At 35.1% G+C, this 24,033-nt stretch overlaps 1 protein-coding gene across 2 annotated transcripts in view; it reads left to right on the forward strand.

The window, feature by feature from the left end:
* LOC109840158 (helicase SEN1) overlaps window positions 1-23,273 on the forward strand; it is a 31,150-nt gene extending 7,877 nt beyond the window's left edge. Inside the window, exons 9-21 of one of the 2 annotated variants that reach the window (XR_002246811.1) lie at window positions 1,135-1,716; window positions 1,850-1,961; window positions 2,134-2,271; window positions 7,369-7,689; window positions 7,886-8,159; window positions 8,254-9,563; window positions 9,666-10,068; window positions 10,175-11,103; window positions 11,207-11,272; window positions 11,349-11,474; window positions 20,021-20,265; window positions 20,544-22,181; window positions 22,848-23,273. Coding sequence is in view for 1 of the 2 variants with exons in the window: in XM_020408689.1 (XP_020264278.1) it covers window positions 1,135-1,716; window positions 1,850-1,961; window positions 2,134-2,271; window positions 7,369-7,689; window positions 7,886-8,159; window positions 8,254-9,563; window positions 9,666-10,068; window positions 10,175-11,103; window positions 11,207-11,272; window positions 11,349-11,474; window positions 20,021-20,265; window positions 20,544-21,696 (5,659 nt within the window). In the remaining variant the exon portion in view is untranslated. Of the gene's footprint in view, window positions 1-1,134; window positions 1,717-1,849; window positions 1,962-2,133; window positions 2,272-7,368; window positions 7,690-7,885; window positions 8,160-8,253; window positions 9,564-9,665; window positions 10,069-10,174; window positions 11,104-11,206; window positions 11,273-11,348; window positions 11,475-20,020; window positions 20,266-20,543; window positions 22,689-22,847 lie in introns of those variants that run through there. The other variant, XM_020408689.1, reaches the window with a different exon arrangement.

A 24,033-nucleotide genomic window follows, 5' to 3' on the forward strand; every position in this document is an offset into this window, starting at 1 on the left:
TGCACGAAAGAAAAAAAAGGTTGGATAATGAGTGACAACTGATGATGTTAGTAGTAATGGTGAAAAAAAAGACTTTTCTACTCATACCCATAGCCCATACAGAAAAGCAAATAACTATAGCTTATTTTTTATCTATCAAAATGATATAGAACTAGTCTTTGAAGAAAGGTAGTTGGTAATGTATATACCATAACTTGCACTTTGTCCTATCACAAAAAAAATCCTGACATATGTTAATTAATCAATTGCATGACGAGGCTAATTGTTTATGAATTGTATTCTTTTCCCTATTCACCAAAAACTACTCTATTAGGGCTTAGAAATGAATTTTGATTAGGCATAAGCATAAAAATAATAGTATTATGTTTTGAATTTAGTTAGAAATAGGGAGAGGAATGACACTGTAATTTGATTTGGGCTAAGGAAGGCAAAGTTATTAGATGATTAAAATGTATTGTATTTTAATTTTTTGAATTGTTATGATTTATATCCTTTCTTTTCTAAACTTTAGAGTGTTTGTACAAGTAAGAGTAATTTTTTCATCGCAATAATCATGTTTTTTGCCCTCTGTTGACTTTATAAATATCGCATCTGCATTTCCACATGTTTCTATAGTTTCTTCAAGTTTCCTTTTGTGTTTTTGACTTTCTTACACAATAATCTCTATAATGACACCTTGTTAGGACCATTTGGCTTTGATTTTGTGTAACATTTACCACTGACTTCTTTCGAGTTTTCAATAATTTTCCCTAAATCCTTCAACACGCTTTGTTGTCTTCAACTTTCTTGGACAGATTGCTTTCTCTCCAATGTTTTGAATTTCAGTGCTACATGAATACCACTTGCCATTTTCCCTTTTTAGTTCTATGACTTTGCTTGTTATGCATCTTTAGATGTGGATGTTATTATTGTGTCCTTCTATGTTTTATTGTCATCTATTGATGTTTCTCTTCTTTCCAAGATCTGAAATCTGCAGGATTTCTTCCGACATTCAAGACATTAGTTTTGTAATGTCAAGAAGTACAACCTTTATAATTCAGATGGGAATCATGTTGTCTTGATAGTTCTATGAGAATTATATTTTATTTTCTTACATAGAGGCAGATATATTTAACTTTTTTTTTGGCTTAACAGGGGGCCTTCTGTGGTGAATTCGTTGAAAGATGCATCACTTCATTTTTCTCTTCGCCAGCCAGCATTTGATCTAATAGAAACTATCATTATTTCTGATGTTTCTGCTATGATATCTTTAAAAACGAAATACCAATCTGTTTCAAACATTAACTCTACCATCTCTCATCTGACGATTGATGACGAGGATGAAGTCCCATTCTTGCATGATGTTGAGGAGGATAAATGTTGTTGGAATGAATTTAATACACAGAACAAGCTTGCATCACAGGAATGTAGCCAGTGGACTTGCATACCTATGTTATGGTTTGATTCTTTGGTAGAAGTGGGCCCCTCAATGCTTCCAGCATCTTTTTCCAAGGCTGTCTTCTGGGCATTATCTCATGTTTCTGTAATCATGCCTCATACTAGTACTGAGTCTTCACTCTCTACGAAAGACTGGTTATCATCATATGCCGGAGAAATCTCTTCGTCATTTGGTTGGGAAATTCCAAATGGTTCTGATGATGGCGGAGATGGCAAAGAATCAAGAAATTCAGTTAAGGTCTCATCCATGTGCAATACCTTGATACAAACATTCAAGAGGTTTGAAGTTTATTATTATTATTTTAATTACATTGTTTATTTGAGTATAGTTTACTTAGGTTGCTTGACATTTTCCTTGGTCTCACTCACATGCACACATGCATCACCCTTTTCCTCTTTTTTTCTTTCGAAGGTTTGCTGCTGGTTTTATTCTCGAAATGGAGAAACATGAGCTTCATAGGCAGTGGACTTGGGAACCAAAAATGGCAGAATGTTTGATAGTTTTGCTTATAGATCCTGATCATGTGAGGGTGCTAACTAACTCTAATCAATTTTTATCGTATAGAATAGTTACTAAAGTATATACTGTAAGAAGAAACTAATGAATATTATATGAATCAATTTATTTGCTGAAATAGTTCAGTTTATTTTCTTTTCCAAACCTTATGATTTTGTGAGATATTCATTTGTATTCAGGCCATACGTCAAGCAGACAAGGTCATTTTGGAACACATGTCGAAGGCACGTGATTTGACTTCTCAACTTAAATTCCTTTGCTCCAGTGCGTCTTCTCTATCTGCCATGTTTTTGGGATTGAGGTATGCTTTAAAACAGGTATGCTTTCTAGGAATTTTGCGTTACTGAGCTTTATTCATGATTAAAGTGAGGTTTCTAACTAAGTGTAGTTAACCATCTTTTTTCAACATATGAAAATATTTGACAAATATCATTAAATCCACTACGATGGTCACATAGTTTTGAAGCCTTGCAGTCATTTGATTCCTGCATATGAAATTACCAAAAGCGAATTGGTTACTGAATCTTTTATTTTTTTTCCTATAATGAGTGATTTTCTGTGGTTTGGTTACTCTGTCTGAAGTGCATGCCCCTATTTCCCCCTAAAGTTTTCATTAAGCTAACTACAAAATTCATGTTCAGTTCTTTCTATGAGGAGCCAGCGCGTGCAAAGTGTGTACAACCCTTGTACTTTTGTTACGCTTAGAGGCATGCAGAACTGTTGGAAATTAGGGTTTCAGGGGGAGAAGGAACCAAATAGAATTTAGGAATTCTGGTTAGGGTTTGCCGCGAAGACTTTGGATCAAGGACGTTTTCCAGTAGTATTCATATCTGCTTAATGTTTGTCTTAGATTTCTATAGAACGAACGTAGAAAATCTGAAAAGGGTGAACGATAAAGAATGTAGAAAATTTGAAAAGGGTGAAGGATAAAGAAAGGAAGTTCTACATTTCTCGGCTTCATGCCTATATGGCTTCCAACCATGGCCACCAGTGTTTTAAATATCGGCCGACATGTCGGACATGTCGGCCGATATAGCGGATCGAGGTGTCGAGCGACACAAATCGGGGAAATACAAGTCGCATATCGTTTTTGGGCGATATATCGGTCATGTCGGCGAAAAATCGGATATATCGGCCGCTATTTCCTATTTGAAAAATCGGCCAAAATTTATGAAAATCGGTTCAGCGATATATCATGGTTTTTAACTTTCCCTTTTTTCTTTTTACTCTTCTTTCTTTTCCTAAATTATCATCATAAGTTTCTTTTTGTATCTTGGAGCAAATTGTGGACAAAAAGTAATTAAATAATTCTTTTGGATTAAAAGTAAAATTAGCTCTAACTTGATTTTTTTAGTAATCCTCGGAATATGAAAGATTCAACTCCGGTAATAATCCTTGTTTAATTAATATGATGGGAATGCTTGCATAAATATTTTTTTATATCTTTACATTTTAGCTCTTTACATTTTAGCTCTAATCTTGTTTAATTTATATGAAAGATTCAATGTCTTAATTTTTAGTAATCCTTGTAATAATCCTTGTTTATCATTTAATAATCCCTGATTTCTCGTATATTGTTTACTTTTTTAGCTCTAATATTGTTTACATTTTAGCTCTTTACATTTCTCATATATTGTTTACTTTTTTATATGTCTAGTCTATAAAGTTTATAAAGTATGCTTATATTGAATTTAAGAATGCTTAGATTACATTTATGACATGATATTGTACATATGCGCCCACCCGATATGGCAATCCGATATTTAGTCCATATCCCCCGATATATCCCCGATTTCCGCTATCCGACATGGATTTCAGCCGTCCGACATGAACCCGACATCCGATATTTAAAACCTTGATGGCCACATCATTCAACAAACTATCATTAAGAAAATACATGAGAAGAAGATCCCACAGTGCATCCACTCCATCTTTACCTTTAAAAGAAATGTGAAGTATTGTATAAATTTACATCATTTTGATCATTAAGAAACCTAGTTGTAAATAATAGTAATTAGTAAAGAACTTTAACCATACTAAAGTAAGTATTCCTTATAGTTTGGGTTAAAAAAGATCTCCAAAACAATTAGAGTTCTGAGTAACTTGTCTTTGATAGATTAGGTTACAACAATATTTTTCTAATAAAAAGAGAAATCAAAGTCCTAATACCGATAGAAGTCTACACCATTTTTTTCTTTTTCCCCCCTTTTTGCTGGCTTATATAGCAACCAATGTTTTCCCATCCTTTTAATTTTGTTCTTCAATTTTTTTCTAATGTTTCAGAATGGATCCACTTTTCTAAGGCATCCTCATTCTATAATTCCCATAGAATATTGAGTTAAATTGCAGAAAAATAACATCAAATTTCACTATCGTCCCAAATACCAGTCTATAAAGCTTTAGTCAGGACTAGTAACTATCTACTCTTTTTCATCATGGGAATGGTCTTCTGTGTTTCAGTAGACCTTGCAAGACCTTAAAATAAATTCATGCGGTAGATAAATATTGCATTGATTTCCCACTGTTTTGCAGTTCTCAGACAATTTTTCTAAAAATATATTGTTATTTATAACCTCATGACCAACTTAACATACAGCTCTTTAAAGATCTCTTGGTTTCATTTGTGTCATAGAGTTTTACAGCTTTATATATTAGTGAACTTGATGCAAGTTTGTGTTCTTGCACAGTAGTGTAAGACTCTAATCTGTTCTGTGAAGTGACAGAAACTGATATGTATCTGCTAAGCCTATTTGTGTTGCTTTTTAAAGGGACGAAACCAAGATAATTTTCTTTTTGGCTGATACTTGGGAAACTCAGTAACGAAGGTTGGACCAATCCTAGGTTACTAACTGCCAATAAACTTTAAGTCGGTGTGATCTGAGAGAAGTTTATCATGCATATGGCATTTGGTACATTGCTCAATGAGTGATCCTGTACTTTTTTTCTGTCTTCTTTACCTTTTTCCTATTGACCATGGTGGGACTAGGGAAATCAATAGTTCGAGCGTGCACCAGGAGCCTTTATTAAGTCATTTTGATAGGAATAACTGATTAGGTTTATCTCAATTGAGGTCAGCACGGGTTGCACTAACATTTCTAAATTGAATTTATCTTTCTGGCCTTATTTACCTAATCGACCCAAATCTGAATTGATTAATGAACTCAGATATTCAGCTTGGAAGAGGGAGCACAAGACGAATGATCGGACTGAGAAAAAGGAAATAATCATTTTTGGGGACTATAGGGAGGCAAGTTAATGTAATATGAACAATTGAATTAGATTTAGCTTGGTTGAAGTGAGCACAGGCTGAATTAATAGTTTAGTTGAACCTGGCTTTTTGGCCAAATTACCAATTGGCCCAAAATCCAAATTAATTAACTTCAGCTCAATGTTTGAGAGGAGGGAAAGCAAGAGGAAGACGCCAAAGAGTAGGGGTAAAAAGTTTATGATCATCCAGATTTACCATAATTACCTAATCTGAGCAAAAACACACATGTTTTCTTGTGCATAACAATTTTATTGAAGTTAAAAGTAATTTGTGTGTTATGTTGTATCGGTATGGGTATGGTACCGGTACGGGTACGCGACATGGTAAATTTGTAAAAGGTAGGGTACCGGAACACGACTATATAGATATTTATATACATATACATATTATATATTGGAACTAATAATTTATAATTTAAAGTAGATCAATATTTTTTTCATTCATGTGTTATGAGAATCAGAATCCCTATAACATTTTTATGTTTCTTTTATTATGTGGATTATAAATTGGAAAATCGCTAGTTTTTTTAGGACATCCAAACAACCCTTTAAATCATAGTTTGGAACATGACTTATGTCCAACGAGTTTCAAGAAGTGGATGTGTAAGGTATATGTTCAAATAAATGTATGACAAATGTTTTAAATTAAAACATGTATTGTATAATTGAGTAGATGCCTGAATAAATGTATTTATATATGCAAGGAGTGTCCAAAGAGTTTGGGTACGGGTACTGATACAGTACTCAAATAGAAGTATTATATATGTCGTAAAATGTGCAAGACAGTGGGTTGCTGGGCTGACACCTAGTGCCTAGCCTCGTACCCCCATTTAGAAAATTGGGCTAAAAATTCTGAAACTTAATGAAAAGCAGAATGTTTATAAACACACTGAGGAAATATTCTCTTCCCCTCTCTTTCTTCCCTCGTATTTATCCTTCTCACCCCTGCTTTCTGGCATCCAGCTTGCTGCAACAGAGATCGCATTCTGTCATTGTTGCTGCTGCGTGTCTTACCAACAAAAGGAAAGATGGGAAGGGAAGAATAAATAACAGAAAGGGGAGTTAAAGAGTAGAGGGAGGAGAAAGAGGATGTTCAAACAAGTTTCTCACACACACACATACACACAAAAAGGGAAAAAGAAAAAAAGGGGAAAAAAGTACCTATTATGCTACTTGGAGAAGGTATTTACCTAAAGGAAGACGCATGCCGCGACAGATATGCTCTTGAAAGGTATCTAAGGGAGAGAAGGTCCGGGTGGGTGAAGTTTAAGGATCAGGCGGGCTGCTTCCCTTTTAAATCATTTCTTGGGCATTGGGCTTGAACTTGAAATTTTAAATGTTTAATCAAACACACACCCCCCACCACCAAAAAAAAAAAAAAAACCCAAAGTACCCATGCAGCCCATCTTAGTAAAGTAGGTGCTAATTCACCTGCATTGGTCTTGAAAAGCCAAAAAAATGTACCCATGCAGCCCATCTTATTAAAGCAGGTGCTAATTCACCTGCATTGGTCTTCAGAAGGTCCGGGTGGGTGAAGATTAAGGATCAGGCGTGATGGCTGCTTCCCTTTTAAATCATTTATTGGGCATTGGTCTTGAACCTGAGATTTTAAATGTTTAATCAAACACCCCCCCACAAAAAGAAAAAAAAAAGAAAAAGAAAAAAACGAAAAAGTACCCAAAGTACCCATGCAGCCCATCTTATTAAAGCAGGTGCTAATTCACCTGAACCGAGGTCCCAAGTGACAGAGTGGTTCCGCCTCCACTAGGTGGGTCAGCAGCCTGCTAATGGAACGTTATACATGAACAATGAAAAAATGTTAACTATTAATTAGTTCCCTTCCCCAGGTTATCATGTACATATTTTTGTCCTCCTGTTAGAGATGGGGAACTGTTGTGCACTACATCAGCTCTTCATGTTGGAATACAGTTTCAAATGTTCTTGCTTAAAGAACAGAACCAGTTCTTTGTTAATTAAGAAAATTAGTGAACTAACTAGGTGTGGAATGTTTGACTCCTCACAGTTAACCCTTTTTAAGAATTTATGATTACATGAATTACTGTTTCCATAGTGTTTTTTTCCTTTTGCTGTCATTTCAAGTTATAATATACCCTTTAACCGTTATTGTTGATATGTCTGCTTTCCAGGTTGAAGCTGCTTCCATCCTGGCTAACTTTCATAACCTTCAACACTTATTTTTTGTTGTCAACAAACTAGTAAATGATGTAGTCAAGACTCAACCACCTACCATTTCCGTTGAAGATACAAACACTAAGTTCTCATCTGAAGGGGGTTTTTTGCGACAACCTTGTGTTGACAATTTCACAGGTACCCTAGGGTGTTCATCAATCATTGTGGACATGATATCTTGGGAGAAGTTCAGTTACTTACTTTCATCAATTATGTGGCCATTTACATTAAAATGCATTGCGGAAGGGAAAGAATTTATTGAAAGCAAAACCCATCAGGTATAACTCTAGAAAGGTTTCTATCTTTTACCATTTAACTTGTGCAGTTAAGCATATCCAACTTTTTTACTTTGTTCTAGCATTTGCGGGCAAGTTATATTGCCTAGTTTGGGCGTTCTATGTGATTTCTTTCTGTGTGTGGACATTCCTTCATGTTCTGTATCCACCTTCTCTAAGCTCTACTTTATTGTTTCAGATGACATTTGTCCGGTTGCTTGATACACTTCCATGTATTTATGAAAGTCTTTTTTGCTCTGCACCAAAGCTGTCATGGAGTTCAATGCTAGCGGTCTCTGGTCTTCGTGACTTCAAATGGCTTTCTTGTCTGGTGGACTTAGGAAAATCATCTCTGCTTGTAATCAAAAGGCGTTGGAAGCAGTGCTTGCTAGCTCTCATGAACCTTTTCAAACGTTCATGTAGTGATTCAATTCTATGCACAATTAGTGTCATCGAAGCCATTATCTCATCTGGTCAGTTTGGCCCATTTCTAAAGAGATCTATAGCACATTTATCTCTTGTTGATTTCTTTTTATCCGTTATTAATTTTGAGTTCTTGCCTTCCAGATAGCGCTGTTGTCGATAGCTTGAAGAATGAGGTACTCCATGTTATCAATTCATTATCTGATGAAGCTTCTTGCACTGTTGAAGTTAAAGTAAGTAAGCCTGAGTCAGAACCCTATCTTGAAAACCGGAGTTCGAATGTAGATAGCACATTTTACTTCGCCAAATACGCTGATGCTGAGAGAATTGAATCAAAGAAGAAACGTGGGGATCGAGATCTTATTATTCTTTTGGATGATGAAACAGTAAATATGGCATCACCAAAGTTGGTTTCTTCATCTTCTGACCAGTCAAAGCAGCCTATACTGGAAGACGCATTACCACAAGATTCTCGTAAATGTGTCTTATCTAATGGGCCAACAGAGTCTATTAACAGCAACGTGTCAAGAGACATTCTCAAGCCTTTTCCATCTAGAATATTTGACGCGGAATCACCAACTTCTTCACAAGAAGAAGAAAGTGATGTGCTTGACAACAAAAGTTTGCCTTATGAAGTCAGTTCTTCTGTTAGTAGAAACACTTCTCTTATCCACTCAAAAGATACAGATAGAAAGAAGATAAACAGTATGACTGCCAAAGATGTTGTCCGATCACTTAAAGATTCCAGGTCATATTGCAAGGCTTTATCCAGCCAATCTGTTAAACACCACTCATCCATTCAAATCTCTTCTTCTAGGACCCGCAAAAATAGTTTGGAAATTCAAAAAGATGATGCTCTAATTAAGGAGTTAGTTTGTGACAGCATTGATGATCCATTGGAGCGTGATCTTGATAACGTTAAACGTCCACCCACTGTGCTGACAAAGCCAATAACTACTGTTCCGAAGCGGAAAGTTATACAGCTTCAAATGCCAACTAATAACAAATCTGGTAAGAGAATGGGCACAGGATTTAAAAGACTTAAGCCTCCAAGATTGGATGACTGGTATAGACCCATTTTAGAATTAGATTACTTCAATGTTGTGGGTTTATCTCCTGGTACAAATGAGAAAAACACAACTTCAGCCAATCTAAAGGAGGTGCCTTTATGTTTTAAGTCAGTCGAGCATTATGTTGAAATTTTCCGGCCTTTGGTTTTGGAGGAATTCAAAGCTCAGTTGCATAGTTCATATATGGAGACATCTCCAGATGACATTTTCTGTGGTAGTCTTTGTATACTTTCAGTTGAAAGGATTGACGATTTTCATATCGTCCGTGGTCGTCCTGATGATAACGAGTCTGCTGCATCCAAGGGCTGTGTAGAAAACGATCTGGTCCTGCTCACCAGAGAACCTTTGCAAAATTCTGCCCAAGATGTACACATACTTGGGAAGGTGTTAAGTTTATGTAGTCTTCCTTTTCTTTCCCCCTTTTTTGTGTATTTATTGTGCTGTATGTATTCTGTTGTTGCATCTTACAATCTTCTTGTATCTCAGGTGGAAAGGCGTGAGAAAAGCAATAAAGGCCAGTCAACAATTCTTGTCATTAGGTTCTACCTTATGAATGGCTCTTCCCGATTAAATAAAGTGATGAAGCTTCTGACTGAACGGAGCAAATGGTGTTTAAATCGAGCTATGAGTATTACCCCTCAAATTAGAGAATTTCAGGCCCTTTCATCATTGCATGACATTGCTATGCTTCCAGCAATCTTGAATCCTGTTGAACACTCTCTTGGACATCATGAATATAGAAAAGCGGAATTAAGCAAGCTCACAAGGCCGTTGCAGGACATGCTTAAATCATCATTTAATGACAGTCAGCTTGAAGCTATAAGCATTGCAGTTGGAACGCAAGCTTCAAGAAGTAGTTTTGAACTGTGCCTCATTCAGGGTCCTCCAGGTGAAATTCCTTTCTGATCTTGTAAAATTTAGTGTTATACTAACATTTATGCAATGAGTTTCAGCTGGTAGAATATATCCAAACTTTCATCTCATATGATTTGCAGGAACTGGTAAGACCAGAACTATAGTTGCTACTGTTAGTGCATTGCTTTCTTTACATTCAACTCGTGAGAGTTGTTCTTCAAACATATGGAATAGCAGTTCAAGGACAACCGTCTCATGCGCCAACCCAAGAACTCAGATTGGCCAATCTGCTGCTATTGCAAGAGCTTGGCAGGATGCAGCCCTTGCAAAACAAATGAGCAATGAGTTTGAAAAAAGCTCCTTTGGACAAATTGAACGTTCTCCGAGAGGGAGGGTTCTTATCTGTGCACAGTCAAATGCAGCAGTTGATGAACTGGTTTCGCGAATTAATGAAGGTCTTTATGGGAACGATGGAAAGGTGTACAAACCTTATCTTGTAAGGGTTGGCAATGCAAAGACTGTCCATCCTAATTCACAACCTTTTTTCATAGATAGGCTTGTTGAACAGCGGTTGGCAGATAACAGCAGAAACAATGCTGATCTAGAAACTGATACCAATGCTAAGTCTTCTAGTTCACTTCGTTCTAAACTTGAGAAATTAGTGGATAACATACGCCATTATGAGTCTAGGCGTGCTAAACTGGATAATGCTGATGCGAACTCAAGTAAATCTTCTGATGCCAGGGCTTGTAATGGTGATGATATGCAGGAAATATCTGATGCTGCACTGGGAGCAAAACTCAACATCCTGTATGGGCAGAAAAGAGTTCTCTGTGCAGAACTTGCTGCTGCTCAGTCCCGAGAGAAGAAAGCATCTGAGGAGAGCTGGTCTCTCAAGAAAAAAATTCGAAAATCAATCCTAATGGAGGCTGAAATTGTAGTAACGACACTTAGTGGCTGTGGTGGTGACCTGTATGGAGTTTGCTCTGAATCAGCTTCTAACAATAAATTTGGACGATTTTCTGAACAATGTTTGTTCGATGTTGTTGTAATTGACGAAGCTGCCCAAGTAAGTACTTCTTTCTGCATTGTCCCTTGTACATGCTTTAGTTTATATTGTTTTGGCATAAAGATCTTCTTATGTATTTTTGTTTTGTAATCTTAATGTATAGGCTCTTGAACCAGCGACACTGATTCCTCTTCAGCTTCTTAAATCTTATGGAACCAAATGCATAATGGTAAGTAGTTGTCTCATTTCATCAACTCTGTTATTGATTGAAATGGGATTCATTTTATTAGTTTTCCTTAATGAAGGTTGGAGATCCAAAGCAACTTCCAGCTACCGTCCTTTCTAGTGTGGCTAGCAAATTTCTTTATGAATGTAGTATGTTTGAAAGATTACAAAGAGCTGGTCACCCGGTAGTGATGCTTACGGAACAGGTAATATAGACCATCTAAAATATTCATCTTATGTGTAAGTGTGTGAACATGTGCTTGCTCTAAAATTGAACTCTCATTTCTGCATTTAACATGTCTACTAATTGTACATATGAGTGTGGAGTGCCAAAGGGGAGTTCCTTAGATAGCACTGGTTGGCAAATGCTTCCTACATTGCAGTAAGGTCATCCCTGCATTGAAATGTTCGATTTTGTTTTGCTTGAACATGTCACCTTATTAACATATGGTTATGTAGGTTATTATTATTTTCACATGTGCTCTATAAGAAAAGCCTCATGTCTGGTATTTGACATGTCTTGTATATTATGTTACCCTGGTACTTCCATCATGAAGCCGTACTTGTACCCGACTGGTATCCAACACCTACCCATACCCAAACTTCATGGATACTCCTTGGATATATGCATACATTTATTCAGACATGTTTTCAATTATATGATATATTTTTAGTTTAAGACACTTGTCAAACACTTCTTAGACGTATATCCCACACTTCGTATACATTTCTTGAACCTCGTCAAACATGGGTCGGGTTCATTTCAACCCATACCTACGTTCAAAGCTATGATTTTAAAAGGTCACTTGGGTTTCTATGTCACACCCCGAAACCGTAGCGGATGATATTTTACGGGCACGCGACAACAACGACCTATGCACAAGACAAATCTTATGTACGTGTCAAGCTTGACATTTCATATCACAGAGCTTTTCTCTAAATATATAAACCTGTTGATGATAGAAGATTAGAGCAAACTATATATATATATACACACACACACACAGAGTAAGTACAAGTCAAAATTTCACCGTTACAAAAGCATTTTATAGAACCAAAACATATTGTTCGGTTATACATAACACAAAAGAGATGTTTTCCTATATAACGCCTCTTTGCGACATGCCACAACAAAAAGTTTAGTCTATACGCAAAGCTACACCAGATTTGAAAAAAAATTGAAAATGACAAAGTGAGCTAAAGCTCATTGATAACATATTCTACTAGAGTTTCAAGATATCTAGCAAAATAATAATTCTTAGAAATAGTGAACTATAGGTTTTGCACAAATTTATGAAATGACAAAATATTGTGTAAAAGAACACATTATTATCATTTTCAAGAAAGAATGCAACATTTTAAAAATCTTTCTTATGTGCAAACTGAATATACTGTTATAGATTCCTGAACCAGACTTTTTAAAATCAAGATAAATACTTAGAAGGAAAACAAACTATTAAATTTTGTGCAAAACCAAAAGACTATTATTTCTCAATTTCACAGTCAAATCTCAGAATCCCAAATCTTGATGAGTTGTTCACATAGTTGTAAGAATCACCTCATAGATAACACTAAATGCTATGCATATTATAGCCCAGTAGCATGGGAATATGTAAAACTCATCATATAACACAGTTCTCACGAACAAAATGCACCTAGCACTGCCATATGCTGCCGGCCACATCACAAATGCTCAAAAGGGCCCCGTTTCAAATGCCCAAATGGGCCACGTAAAAGTGCATTCGAACCATATGGCTGGCACAAACACATCACTCCATAGTGGACTTTTGCGGGTTTTGAAAATATCGAGAATCACTTGTCAAATAACTTGATTTTGAAAACACATCACGTGTCAAATCATTTGATTTAGAAACACATTACTTGTCAAATTGCTTGTTTTCGTCATTTGTACCAAAATAATATTAGTATGTTCACTTGTCAAAATTATGAACACTTAAAATCAAGTGGATCATCATAAATCTCATTATCTCAATCAGAACAGTTCGTGAAATTCATTATTATTTTTTTTGTCAAATACCAAATCAAGGGAAAACCTCATGGATTTGTCAAACTGTTAAAACACATTTAAATTATTTCATTTTTCAATACATAAACAAAGCAATGTTCACAATTATTTGAGATCGCATAAGAACCAAAATCACTTATCACATTTATACGAAATCAAATTTACTTTCAGTATCTCATACGTAATTAAATTCATATTATGGGTTAGGCCGCAACAAAATAGATCAAATCACATTGTGTTTTATATACATGAAAAATATTAGAATAATTATTTTTCGAGCACACGATCAATCAAATATAATACTCACATGGTTTGTATTATAAAAATTCTAGTGAGAAATGAACTCACCTCTAAACCAATTGGAGTGTCTCAAAATCTTCCAAATTTGATTCCCCTCGATATTCTCAAGAACCTATTGTATAAAATTATAAGGTTAAAACCCTACTGATATAAACTTATACTAATTACTTAATAATCTAGGTCCAAATAAGATCAAATATAATCAAATAATAATCAAGACTTATGAATAGGATTCACATAAGCTTATTGCTAGCTTTTAGCAATCTATCACAAATTTGTAACTTTTTTTAACAATAAAATTGGACCTGCTAACAATCTATGGCAGCTTGGGGGGCTATAGATAATTATCCAGACCTATATACTTTCTCGATTTGGACTTGTAAAAGTGTAGAACAACTGGGGTCTATAGCTAATTGTTCATGCTTATTCAAGATCTTAATTTACTTTGTTAGGGCCCAAGCACTAACATTTTGAGCTTCAAGGGGGCCAAAGCAAGTTTTCTTTGAAAATCTATATCCTTTTTACTCAATTTGGGCTAATAGGCAAAGTTTTGTGAGAATAGGAGTCTAAAGATAATTTTCCATATGTTCCCTTTATCTCTTCTCTATATTTGCTCTTGTTCATCTTTTTTCTTTTCTTTTTCATTTTTTTGTCCAAGAAATTCTTATTTCATAATTTTTATTTAGATAGCAAAATCAAAATTGGTTTATCACTATCACCCAAATTGGAGACTTAATTGGGCAAGAGAGATCTGTACCTTAGGGTTTGGGGTTGGAGGCTATCTTTTCATTATCTTCCCCACACTAACTCAATCTTCAGCAAAGAGTTCAGGAAGCACAGGCCTTGAGAGAATTATGTTTGCATGAAATATTTGTTTATCTTTCTTTATTCTTGTCTTTCCTCTTCTTATTTTTACGAGTCATTCATGGCTTCTAATGATATCTTGCCATTAACGGGTGGCCTTAGCAAACATGCAGTAAGGATATTTGTATTTTTTTGTGGAAAACCCCCTATATTTTAGTATTTGCATAAAGCTCATTGGATTTAAATATTTTATGAAGGAGAATCCAAGGAACACGTTTCCTTGAACTGCCACAAACTTCCAATAATAAGTGGCCAACAAAATCCAAGAGATTTGTAATCTTGACAACTTGTTTTGATGAAACTTGCAAACTATTAATATCCTATTTGCATGTAAGTCCTTTCTAAGAGATATTGAGATTAGTTGATTGATTATGGGCTATTATAGTCTAGTTCAAAAACGAGTGGCTTCCAATTTATAATTTTCAACATAATAAAAGAGGCTTAAAATGTGATAGAAATCTGATCCTAATAGCACATGGATCGAAAAACAATAATCATCTTATGTAAATTATTAATTTCAACTTATACATAGATGTAAACAAACATTATCTCTCTCTCTCTCTCTATACTATATATTATATATATTATATATATATATATAGGAGAGAGAGAGAGAGATGACGATGAGAGAGAGGACGAGGAGAGAGAGAGAGAGAGGAGAGAAATGGGTATGATTTTGGTACTAAGCACAAGTTTTGTGCTTTGGTAAGTGAAGTGACAATATTCCCCTCACTCATTGAAATCGGGGTCTACATTTACATGGATTTGGGAGTGGTTGAGAAGTGAAATGAGTGGATGAGAATACGACACCTTACTACTAAACACAAAATTTATGCTTGGTATCAAGCATACCCATTTTTCTCATATATATATATATATGTATATATATATATATATATATATATATATATATGTATGTATATAGAAAAATATGATTCTAAGAAGCCACCTTAGATGGAATCTAAGGATGCACCTTCAAAATTAGATTATATGCAATCAATTTACTTGATCCACTGAGTTCATTTTGATCTATATGATTCAGATCAAGGTTTTAAATATTGGTTATCGGGGATTTATCGGACAGCCAAAATCCCTATCGGATAGCGAAAATCGAGGATATATCGGGGATAAGTAGTATTTATCGGAGTGATATACTGGATGGTGTATATATAATATAATAACTAAAAAATGTAATCTAACCATGCTTAATGAAATATAAACATACCAAAATATAAATCATCATGTTTAGAATCACTAACTAATTGTAGAAAGCGGGTCGGGTCGGGTTTAAAAACTCAACAATCCAACTCAAAATGCTCGACCGATAATCCCGATAAAAAAACCTTACTTATCGCCTGGTAAGTGCTAATAACGCCGATAACTCGCCGATAAACTCCAAAACGATAACCGATTACAAAACCAACTTATCCTAGCGAAGAGCTCTTAAATCCGATAACTCGGCCGATAATATCGATTATCGGCCGATATTTAAAACAATGATTCAGATAGCATATAAATAAAAAATTAGGCATATCGGGTTGTATTTACAAATGCATCAAGTGATAGTAAAATTAATGGTTTTATGACAACACAACCAAAGAGACAATGAAAAATGTGTTAAAAATATTCAAACATCATGATTTTTATTTTGTAGATGTTTCAAGGCATTTAGATCATGATGAATGGAGCAGATCGTTCACTGAAACAGTCTAATCTATAGATTGAGGGGTGTATCCTTAGATTCAATCTATGATGTCTTCTTAGAATCATATTTCCCATATATATATCCTTGATATGAAAAATGTTGCATGTGAAGATTGTAGTGTGGATGGAGGAGAGGATATAAATACTAATAACTATACCTTCATCTTCATTTACATGTATATCAAGAATAGTAAATAGTAAAAATGGAAGCAAGAAAATGAATAATGGAAGCTAAATAAATAAATGAAGAACAACACTACGACAAGAATATAAAGATTAAACACAAACTAGTTAGTAATATTTATAGAGAGAAAACTTACATATCGAAACAACTTATGCAAAGTGATAGCTGGGAGATGAACTAGCCAGCACCAAAATAGTATTAGCACATGCTAATACTTACACTCTTATCTTATGAGTACTGAAACACTCGCAATGGAAAATAATACAAAGCAAACTCACACACAAACTAAAGATGAAAACATGAGGAAATCACTTTTTCATATCTATGAGCATATTTTCTATTTGTTCGCCTATTGTCTGAAGGGGAATGTTGGTAAAATTATTCTGTTCAGCCACAAGAGAATACGATCTTGTCGGGCTAAGCTATTGGAAGATTCGAGAGTTTTGATAGGAGTAGTTTTAACTTTTTCCTTTCCCTTACATTGTGTTAGTTCAAGGGGTGGATGTAAAGATTCTATTTCTTTATCTTTATCTATTTTTCCATGTGTTAGAAATTCGTTTTTAACACAAAAGTGTTGTTTTCAACAGGTAAATGTTTAAGAGATTTTTTAGATCTTCAAGATAAATAACTTCATACCATAAGGAAGGGTATATTTCTTTAAATGGTACACATGCAATCATAATATAAGGGTCGAATACACACACACGCATAACTATATTAAAAACTAAGTGAGGGTAGGAAGTGTTTGAAGGACATGGAAAAATGTCCCTCATCTCACTAAAGACATGAGGAGTTTACTAATTAAATATCTATTACATTTTATAGTATAAAATTATATAAGTATAACACAATAAGTTTTTTTTTGTAAATAATTACATTAAATACAACAATTAGGATTTTAATATATTCCAATATAAATAGTCATAACCAATTTCGAATAAGCTAAGAAAAATTTTCGCATATTAAATGAATAAATATCATGAAAAGGGCTAAGAAATATCTATGATATGTAGGGTATTAGAATGACTCTTTTTCAACAAAAAATAGAATAATTAAGTATTGATGACAGTTGCATGTGCATTTGCATGCTCAATAAGGCTGTACACACATGTATTTGTATATGTATGTAGGTGACGCACACACACACGCGTACACACACACCCGTGCGCACACACACAAAGGTATAGATATATATATACATACATACATACATATACAAATACATATACATACACACACATACATACATGATGATAGCCATAATAAAAAGTCATAACCAATTTCGAATACTAGAGAGAAAAAATATCGCACTATTAAATACATCAATTAGGATTATATAGTATATTATATATATATAGTATATATATATGAGTATTCATAATCATATTATATTACTATATATATATATATATATAGGTTATAAAGAAAAGAAGTTTGACTTATAAGTTCACATATATATATATGAACAAATTTTAAAACACCCCAAAAGCATGATTTTTATTTTTTAATAATCGACGACGCGCTTTTGTTTTATTTATCAAAAATCGACCTAGCTTTTTGCCGCACGTGCTTTAATGAACTTGCCTAAACGTTGGGTTGGAAACCTCAAGACTGTTTTAACGAACGTAATTAAGCCCACGCTGGGCAAAAAGTGGGTCGATTTTGATAAAGAATAACCCAGTCGACTTTGAAAATTATTTTTTTGGGCTGTTTTTAAAGAAAGAAATTCCTATATATATATAATATATATATTATATATATTAATAATACATACTATATATAATATATATAATAAAATGGGTATGTTGTGTACCAAGCATATACAAAATTGTGCCTCTGCGTAGTGAGGCTGGTCATAATCCCTTCCATTCATTCAAATAGTTATATATCTTCATGCACTCCTCAACCCCATGTGTGAATGTGGTCCCCATTTGAATGAGTGGACGCGGATTGTGTTCACCTCACTACCAAACATTAAAAATTTTTACTTGTACTTCAAAACGACAGACTATCCCAATTTTCACTACTCTGGTTCTCAGTCTCACTCTCTCTCCTCTAATATAATATGTATATATATTATATCATATATATAGTATATATAATATATATATAATATTATATAGAGAGAGAGAGAGAGAGAGAGGAGAGAGAGAGAGAGAGAAGAGAATGAAACTTATGTATCGAAGTTAAGTGGTCAGATCCACTAAGTTTCTTAGTCATTGATGATCACTTGATTGAGCTACATTGTGAATGATCCGTTCCGTTAAACTTGATCTACATATTCTAAAACCCCAACACATTAAATTTGGGGTGAACCCGTCGTAGTTTGACCCTCCGTCGAGTCATGTAAAAAGTTCTATTCATTTGAACCCGTTAAAATTGATACAAGTGGATGAAGGGTCAAACCACGAGGGGTTCACCCCAAATTTGGTGTGTTGGGTTTTAGAATATGTAGATCAAGTTCAACGGAACGGATCATCTACAATGTAGCTGAATCAAGTGATCATCAATGGATAAGAAACTTAGTGGACGTCCACTTAAGTTGACATAAGTTTTTCTCTCTCTCTATATATAATTAATATAAGTAAACCTCTTTATAAGGCTATATATATTACTAAGTCCTATATGCTGTAATAGTACACAAAAGTTTACTGCTTTAATTAATAAATTACCATTTGTAATTAACTTAAAAGAATATTTATAGAAAATACAGGAGTGTGAAAGTGTCTAACAGAAACATATAGTGGTGGTGTAATATCAGAATACAAAGTAGGAAGTGTCATTATTATGTTTGCTAGCTACTAAATTATAGCTCTTTTTTTACTCGTAAATATTTTGGTTGTGCGTAGAAGTTGCTAGTTGGTTCCCCCTCTTTTGGGAAACAAACCCTGACTGTATTCAGATTATTATCATATTTCCTTCTTTGATTGTTCTTCATCATTTTCCCTTCCAACGTATTTAGTATGCTATGACACCATTGTATCACTTGTGAGGTCTCTACTTTGATTTGTCTGTTTTCCATCAGAAAAGATTGAACCTGTACTAGTGTCAGCTAATTTGAGTGAGCGAAGGGGCCTTTCTTACTGTGATCGATTCTAAAAAATGAATCTAATTTGGCATAAAAACACGATATATACATCCATTGACCTCCAGAATTCGAGGACGATCCTTGCTTGAATAATGGGTAAAGTTATGACTAATTAAAAGGAAAGGCAAATTACGAAAAGGGGAGGTTAAGTATCTCATTTTTGGAAGAAAAAGGTCAAAACAGGAATTTTATGCAACTTTGACTTTCTCTATCTTTCACTCTTTGAATAATTTTAACAATGGTGAGGAAATGGGTCGAATAAAAGTTGACATTTGTGTCACTACACAGAATGATATAAGTAGATGTTCTTTTAGCCAGTCATGAATCTTTACAACTGGAATTGGTATTCCTGACAACATGCATATCTGCAACTGTTGCGTATTTGTTTTTGTTTGTTTGAATAATTTTAATAATGGTGAGGCAATGTGTTGAATATAAGTTGACATTTGTGTCATAACACAGAATAATATAAATAGATATTCTTTTAGCTAGTCACGAATCTTTACAACTGGAGTTGGTATTCCTGACAACATGCTTATCAGCAACCTTTGCTTATTTATTTTTGTTTGTTGTTGCATTTCTACAGTATCGTATGCACCCTGAGATTTCCAGGTTTCCATCATTACATTTTTATGAGAACAAACTACTAAATGGAGCTCTGGTGGCCACTAAATCAGCATCATTTCATGAGAATGCTTGTCTTGGCCCTTACATGTTCTTTGATATTGTTGATGGTCATGAGCATCATGGAAAGAGTTCTGCCTCCTTATCCCTCTATAATGAGTCTGAGGTTGAAGCAGCCATTCGAATACTTACATTTTTAAAGAGCAGGTAGGGGCACTCATTTTTTTAAAAGATAATTCACATGGTTGCGGATCATAAGGTGTGGATTGGATGATTTTGCTCATCCTATTTGATCAACTTACAATGTTGTATGCCAAAAACATGAGGTTGTGTCATTACTGCACCTTGAGGTTCGAACATGTGAAAAGTCTAAGAAATCAAGGGTGCAATCTTTTTATTATGAGTATTTATTATTTATATGTTAATTTACCTTCCTATTTCATTGAAAACTACTGCTAATTCTGGGTAGTTGATTTTCGATACAGCTATTCATCGGAGTTTGCATCTAGAAGAATAGGAATCATAACTCCTTACAGGAGCCAGCTTTCATTATTGCGGTCTCGTTTTTCAATTGCGTTTGGGCCAAATATAGTTTCTGAAATGGAATTCAATACTATTGATGGATTTCAAGGTCGCGAAGTCGACATATTGCTACTGTCCACTGTTAGAGCCTCAGATTCTACCAAATCAAGTTCCATAGGTTTTGTTGCTGATGTAAGACGAATGAATGTTGCTCTTACACGGGCCAGATTCTCTTTATGGATAGTTGGTAATGCAAGAACTTTGCAGAGGAATCTCCATTGGTCTTCTTTGATTGATAATGCGAAGGAAAGAAACTTGTTCATGTCGGTTTCTAAGCCTTATGTTTCCATATTTAGGAACGCCGTATCTGCAGTCACCAAAAACTCAGGTTCTAAGTCGGATCCATATTGGAGTCGCCATCCAAAGACCACTGGAAAAGATAGGAGTAGAACCAATAGTAAAGAATTTCCCAAGGGCACAAGTGACCTCAAAGATGAGAAATTACATCAACATCCTAAGCGATCACAGAATTTGCGAAACGATGATAATCATTCTAGTGAAGTCGCACTGAAGCACAAGGATAGGGTATCAACAAAAAGAAGTCACCCTCTTCCAAGCTTTGAAGGTGAGCGCGACAAGATTCAAGGCCAGCAAAATCATCTGGCAAGTGCTGATAATGCTTCACAAAAACAACAAAATTGTACCAAAACAGGAGACAAGATTGTTCAGGAAGTACAGTTGGAAACAGATTCTTCTAAAGAATTGATCAAGAAAAAAAAGAAGATACAGATATTTTGTAAATCTGACACATCTAGTAAATCGTGCCAGAGTTCTGCAATGACATCTTCAGAAGAAAGCCACAGATTAAGTGATGAAGCTTCGATAGAGAAGGCAAAAGAGGCTCGGAAATCTTCTAAGCATGTGACATCTAGTAAGTTGAGGCAGCAGAGTGCAACTGCAGCCTCTTCTATTGGAGGAGGCTCTGAGGTATGTGATGTAGTATTGACAAAGAAGGGAAAAGAGAGGCGAACATCTTTTGAGCATGATAAATCTACGGAAATTGAGCCACCAGCAATTCTTCAAAGTGAGCATTTCCTGCTGAAGTCAAGGTCATAAACCAAAGCGATAAGGTATTGATGGACAAGTCAAAAGCAAGCTCCAAGGCTTCTGAACATGATAAATCTGGTGAATCAAATCGGCATAGTTCATTAGCTGTCTCCTCTTGTGCTGAAGGAAGCCATAGAATGAAGGACACATATAATTGCCAAACACCTAATCTGGAAAATACATCTAAAGCGAAGGCAAAAAGATTGCATAGGCGTTCTGAACACGGTAAATCTGGTGGTAGATTGAGTCCAAGTGCTTCTACTTTTCCATCAGCAGCGGAAAGTAAGCTATTAAATGAGAAGGATGATGGAAGGCCTCAGATAAGAAATGCTCCAAAAAATTTGATGGCAACACGAAAACGGCAGCGTGATGACGTTGAAGCGCTGTTATCTTCAGCTCTTATTTCTTCAAAGAAGTCTGAAGGTTCATCAAGGGCTGGATCTACCAAGACTTCAAGCTGCAAGTGAGAAAATTTTACTTGTAACAAACAGATGGTAAGATCTTTACCTACCGACATTCTACCAAGGACAAGAAATTTTGTTCTAGATTGAAATACGCTTCTCTTTTTGTGGACATGATATACCTTTTCTTCTTCTGACATAATGAAGATAACATCAGCCTCTGTTGCTCGGATAGGAGAAAAATCTATTATCTTGGAGGAAAGCCCTGAACCTGTAACAACCCTGTTATAAGCTAGTTCTTCGCCAACTTTCCTCCAAAATTAGGGTTTGTAGGTCCTAGTTTGATGGGAATGGCAAAGGGAGAGTTCACTTCAGGTTTTTATGCAGTTAAGCGTGTCCAGGGGCAGTTGGGAATCCTTGACCCCTATTGCTGATTGTTTGAGAAAATCTACGAGTAATCAATTTAAGAGGGTTATTAGGTTGATTTCACATGATGTTAATTTTTTTACTAATACATGCAATGATGTATTATGATTATACTGTCATGCATGTATCAGATTAATAATATTTTATTCATGATTCATAAGTATACTTTTGTTAGTTGAATTGTGTTTCTTTGAACAAGTCAACTTCCACTAATTGACAACTTGCTTTATTTTTCTCCACCATTTGTGCTGATTAGTTTCCATATTTTCTTTTGGTTAATTGTTCTATTCTCTTTCTGCTAATTCTAATATATTCTAACGTTTAGATTTGCAGACAATTGGCTAGTGACAACCAAATTTATGAGATATCAAGGAGGTTATTTAAAAAAACAGTTGTTTGAGCTATTTAAGAAAACGGGTGTTTGAGCTATGCTCAACTTGCCCTAATCTGATGCTTTTGGAGAAGAGAATGTCTATAACATCAGAAATACATCCCAGTCTGCTGAAGATGGTATACTTCAGATTGGTTGCAGCAACTTCATATTGGTTTCTTCATACTATAGCGCCAGTTACAGGTGACTGATTGAATTCTCAATAACTAACCTTTGTAGATATCAGTATCTTCAGTAAATCACAATGTACATAGTTATGAAATGTATATTTAGATCCTCCCCTCTGATCTCTTTGTATGAACATAATAGTTATGAAATGTATATTTAGATCCTCCCCTCTGATCTCTCTGTAAGAACTTATGTTTGGGAGATGTGATCCTCCAATTTTGTCCTAACCCTGTCAGTAGAGTTCAATTAATATAGAAGCAAGTAGGCAGCAAGCATGTTCATATACCGGTGAATGCAGCTTCACCATCATTTTGCTGATGAGATTTTGATCAAAATTTAGTGAGTTTGTTGTTTCATCTTTCCATTGCTGATTTATGATCAACATTTTGTAGTCTTTCATGGTCACAACTTTCAAGTTAGTTGAATTTGTTGCTTCTTTCATAATATTCCTTGAGTGAGGTAGGAAGGTATGTTTGCTATTTTGCTGTTGTGAAGCAGAGCTATAACTATCATCGTTATCCTTTTTACCATGGGTTTTTAAGTGAAAACCACCATAACTTATGCCAAAAATACAACTTACCACATTTATTTATTTATTTTCGCTGTAAACCATCTTAGTTTGCTTAAGGTTACAACTCTTGAGTATTTTTTTGTTTTAAAAAATGTGAAATTCCTATAATACCTCAGTCTAACCCAAGAGAAAAAAGAAGTGGAGAAAGGAAGGAAGGCAAGAGTGGGAGAGAAGTTGGTGGGTCTAGTGGCTAGAGAGGAGGGAAGGAGGTCGGTGGCAAGAGTGGAGAGAGAGGAGGAGGAGAGGAAGGAGGAGAGGAAGGTGAGAATGGAGGAGTGGAGAGGGGTAGGGGAGCGGAGTGGGAGGATAGGAGGAATGGGGGTTGGGATTGGAGAAATCCTAGAAATGGAGAAGATGATGAAGGAGGTGGAGGAGGAGGGGAAGGGAAA

Source organism: Asparagus officinalis, chromosome 5 (assembly GCF_001876935.1).
Source record: "Asparagus officinalis chromosome 5, Aspof.V1, whole genome shotgun sequence".
Lineage (NCBI taxonomy): Eukaryota > Viridiplantae > Streptophyta > Magnoliopsida > Asparagales > Asparagaceae > Asparagus > Asparagus officinalis.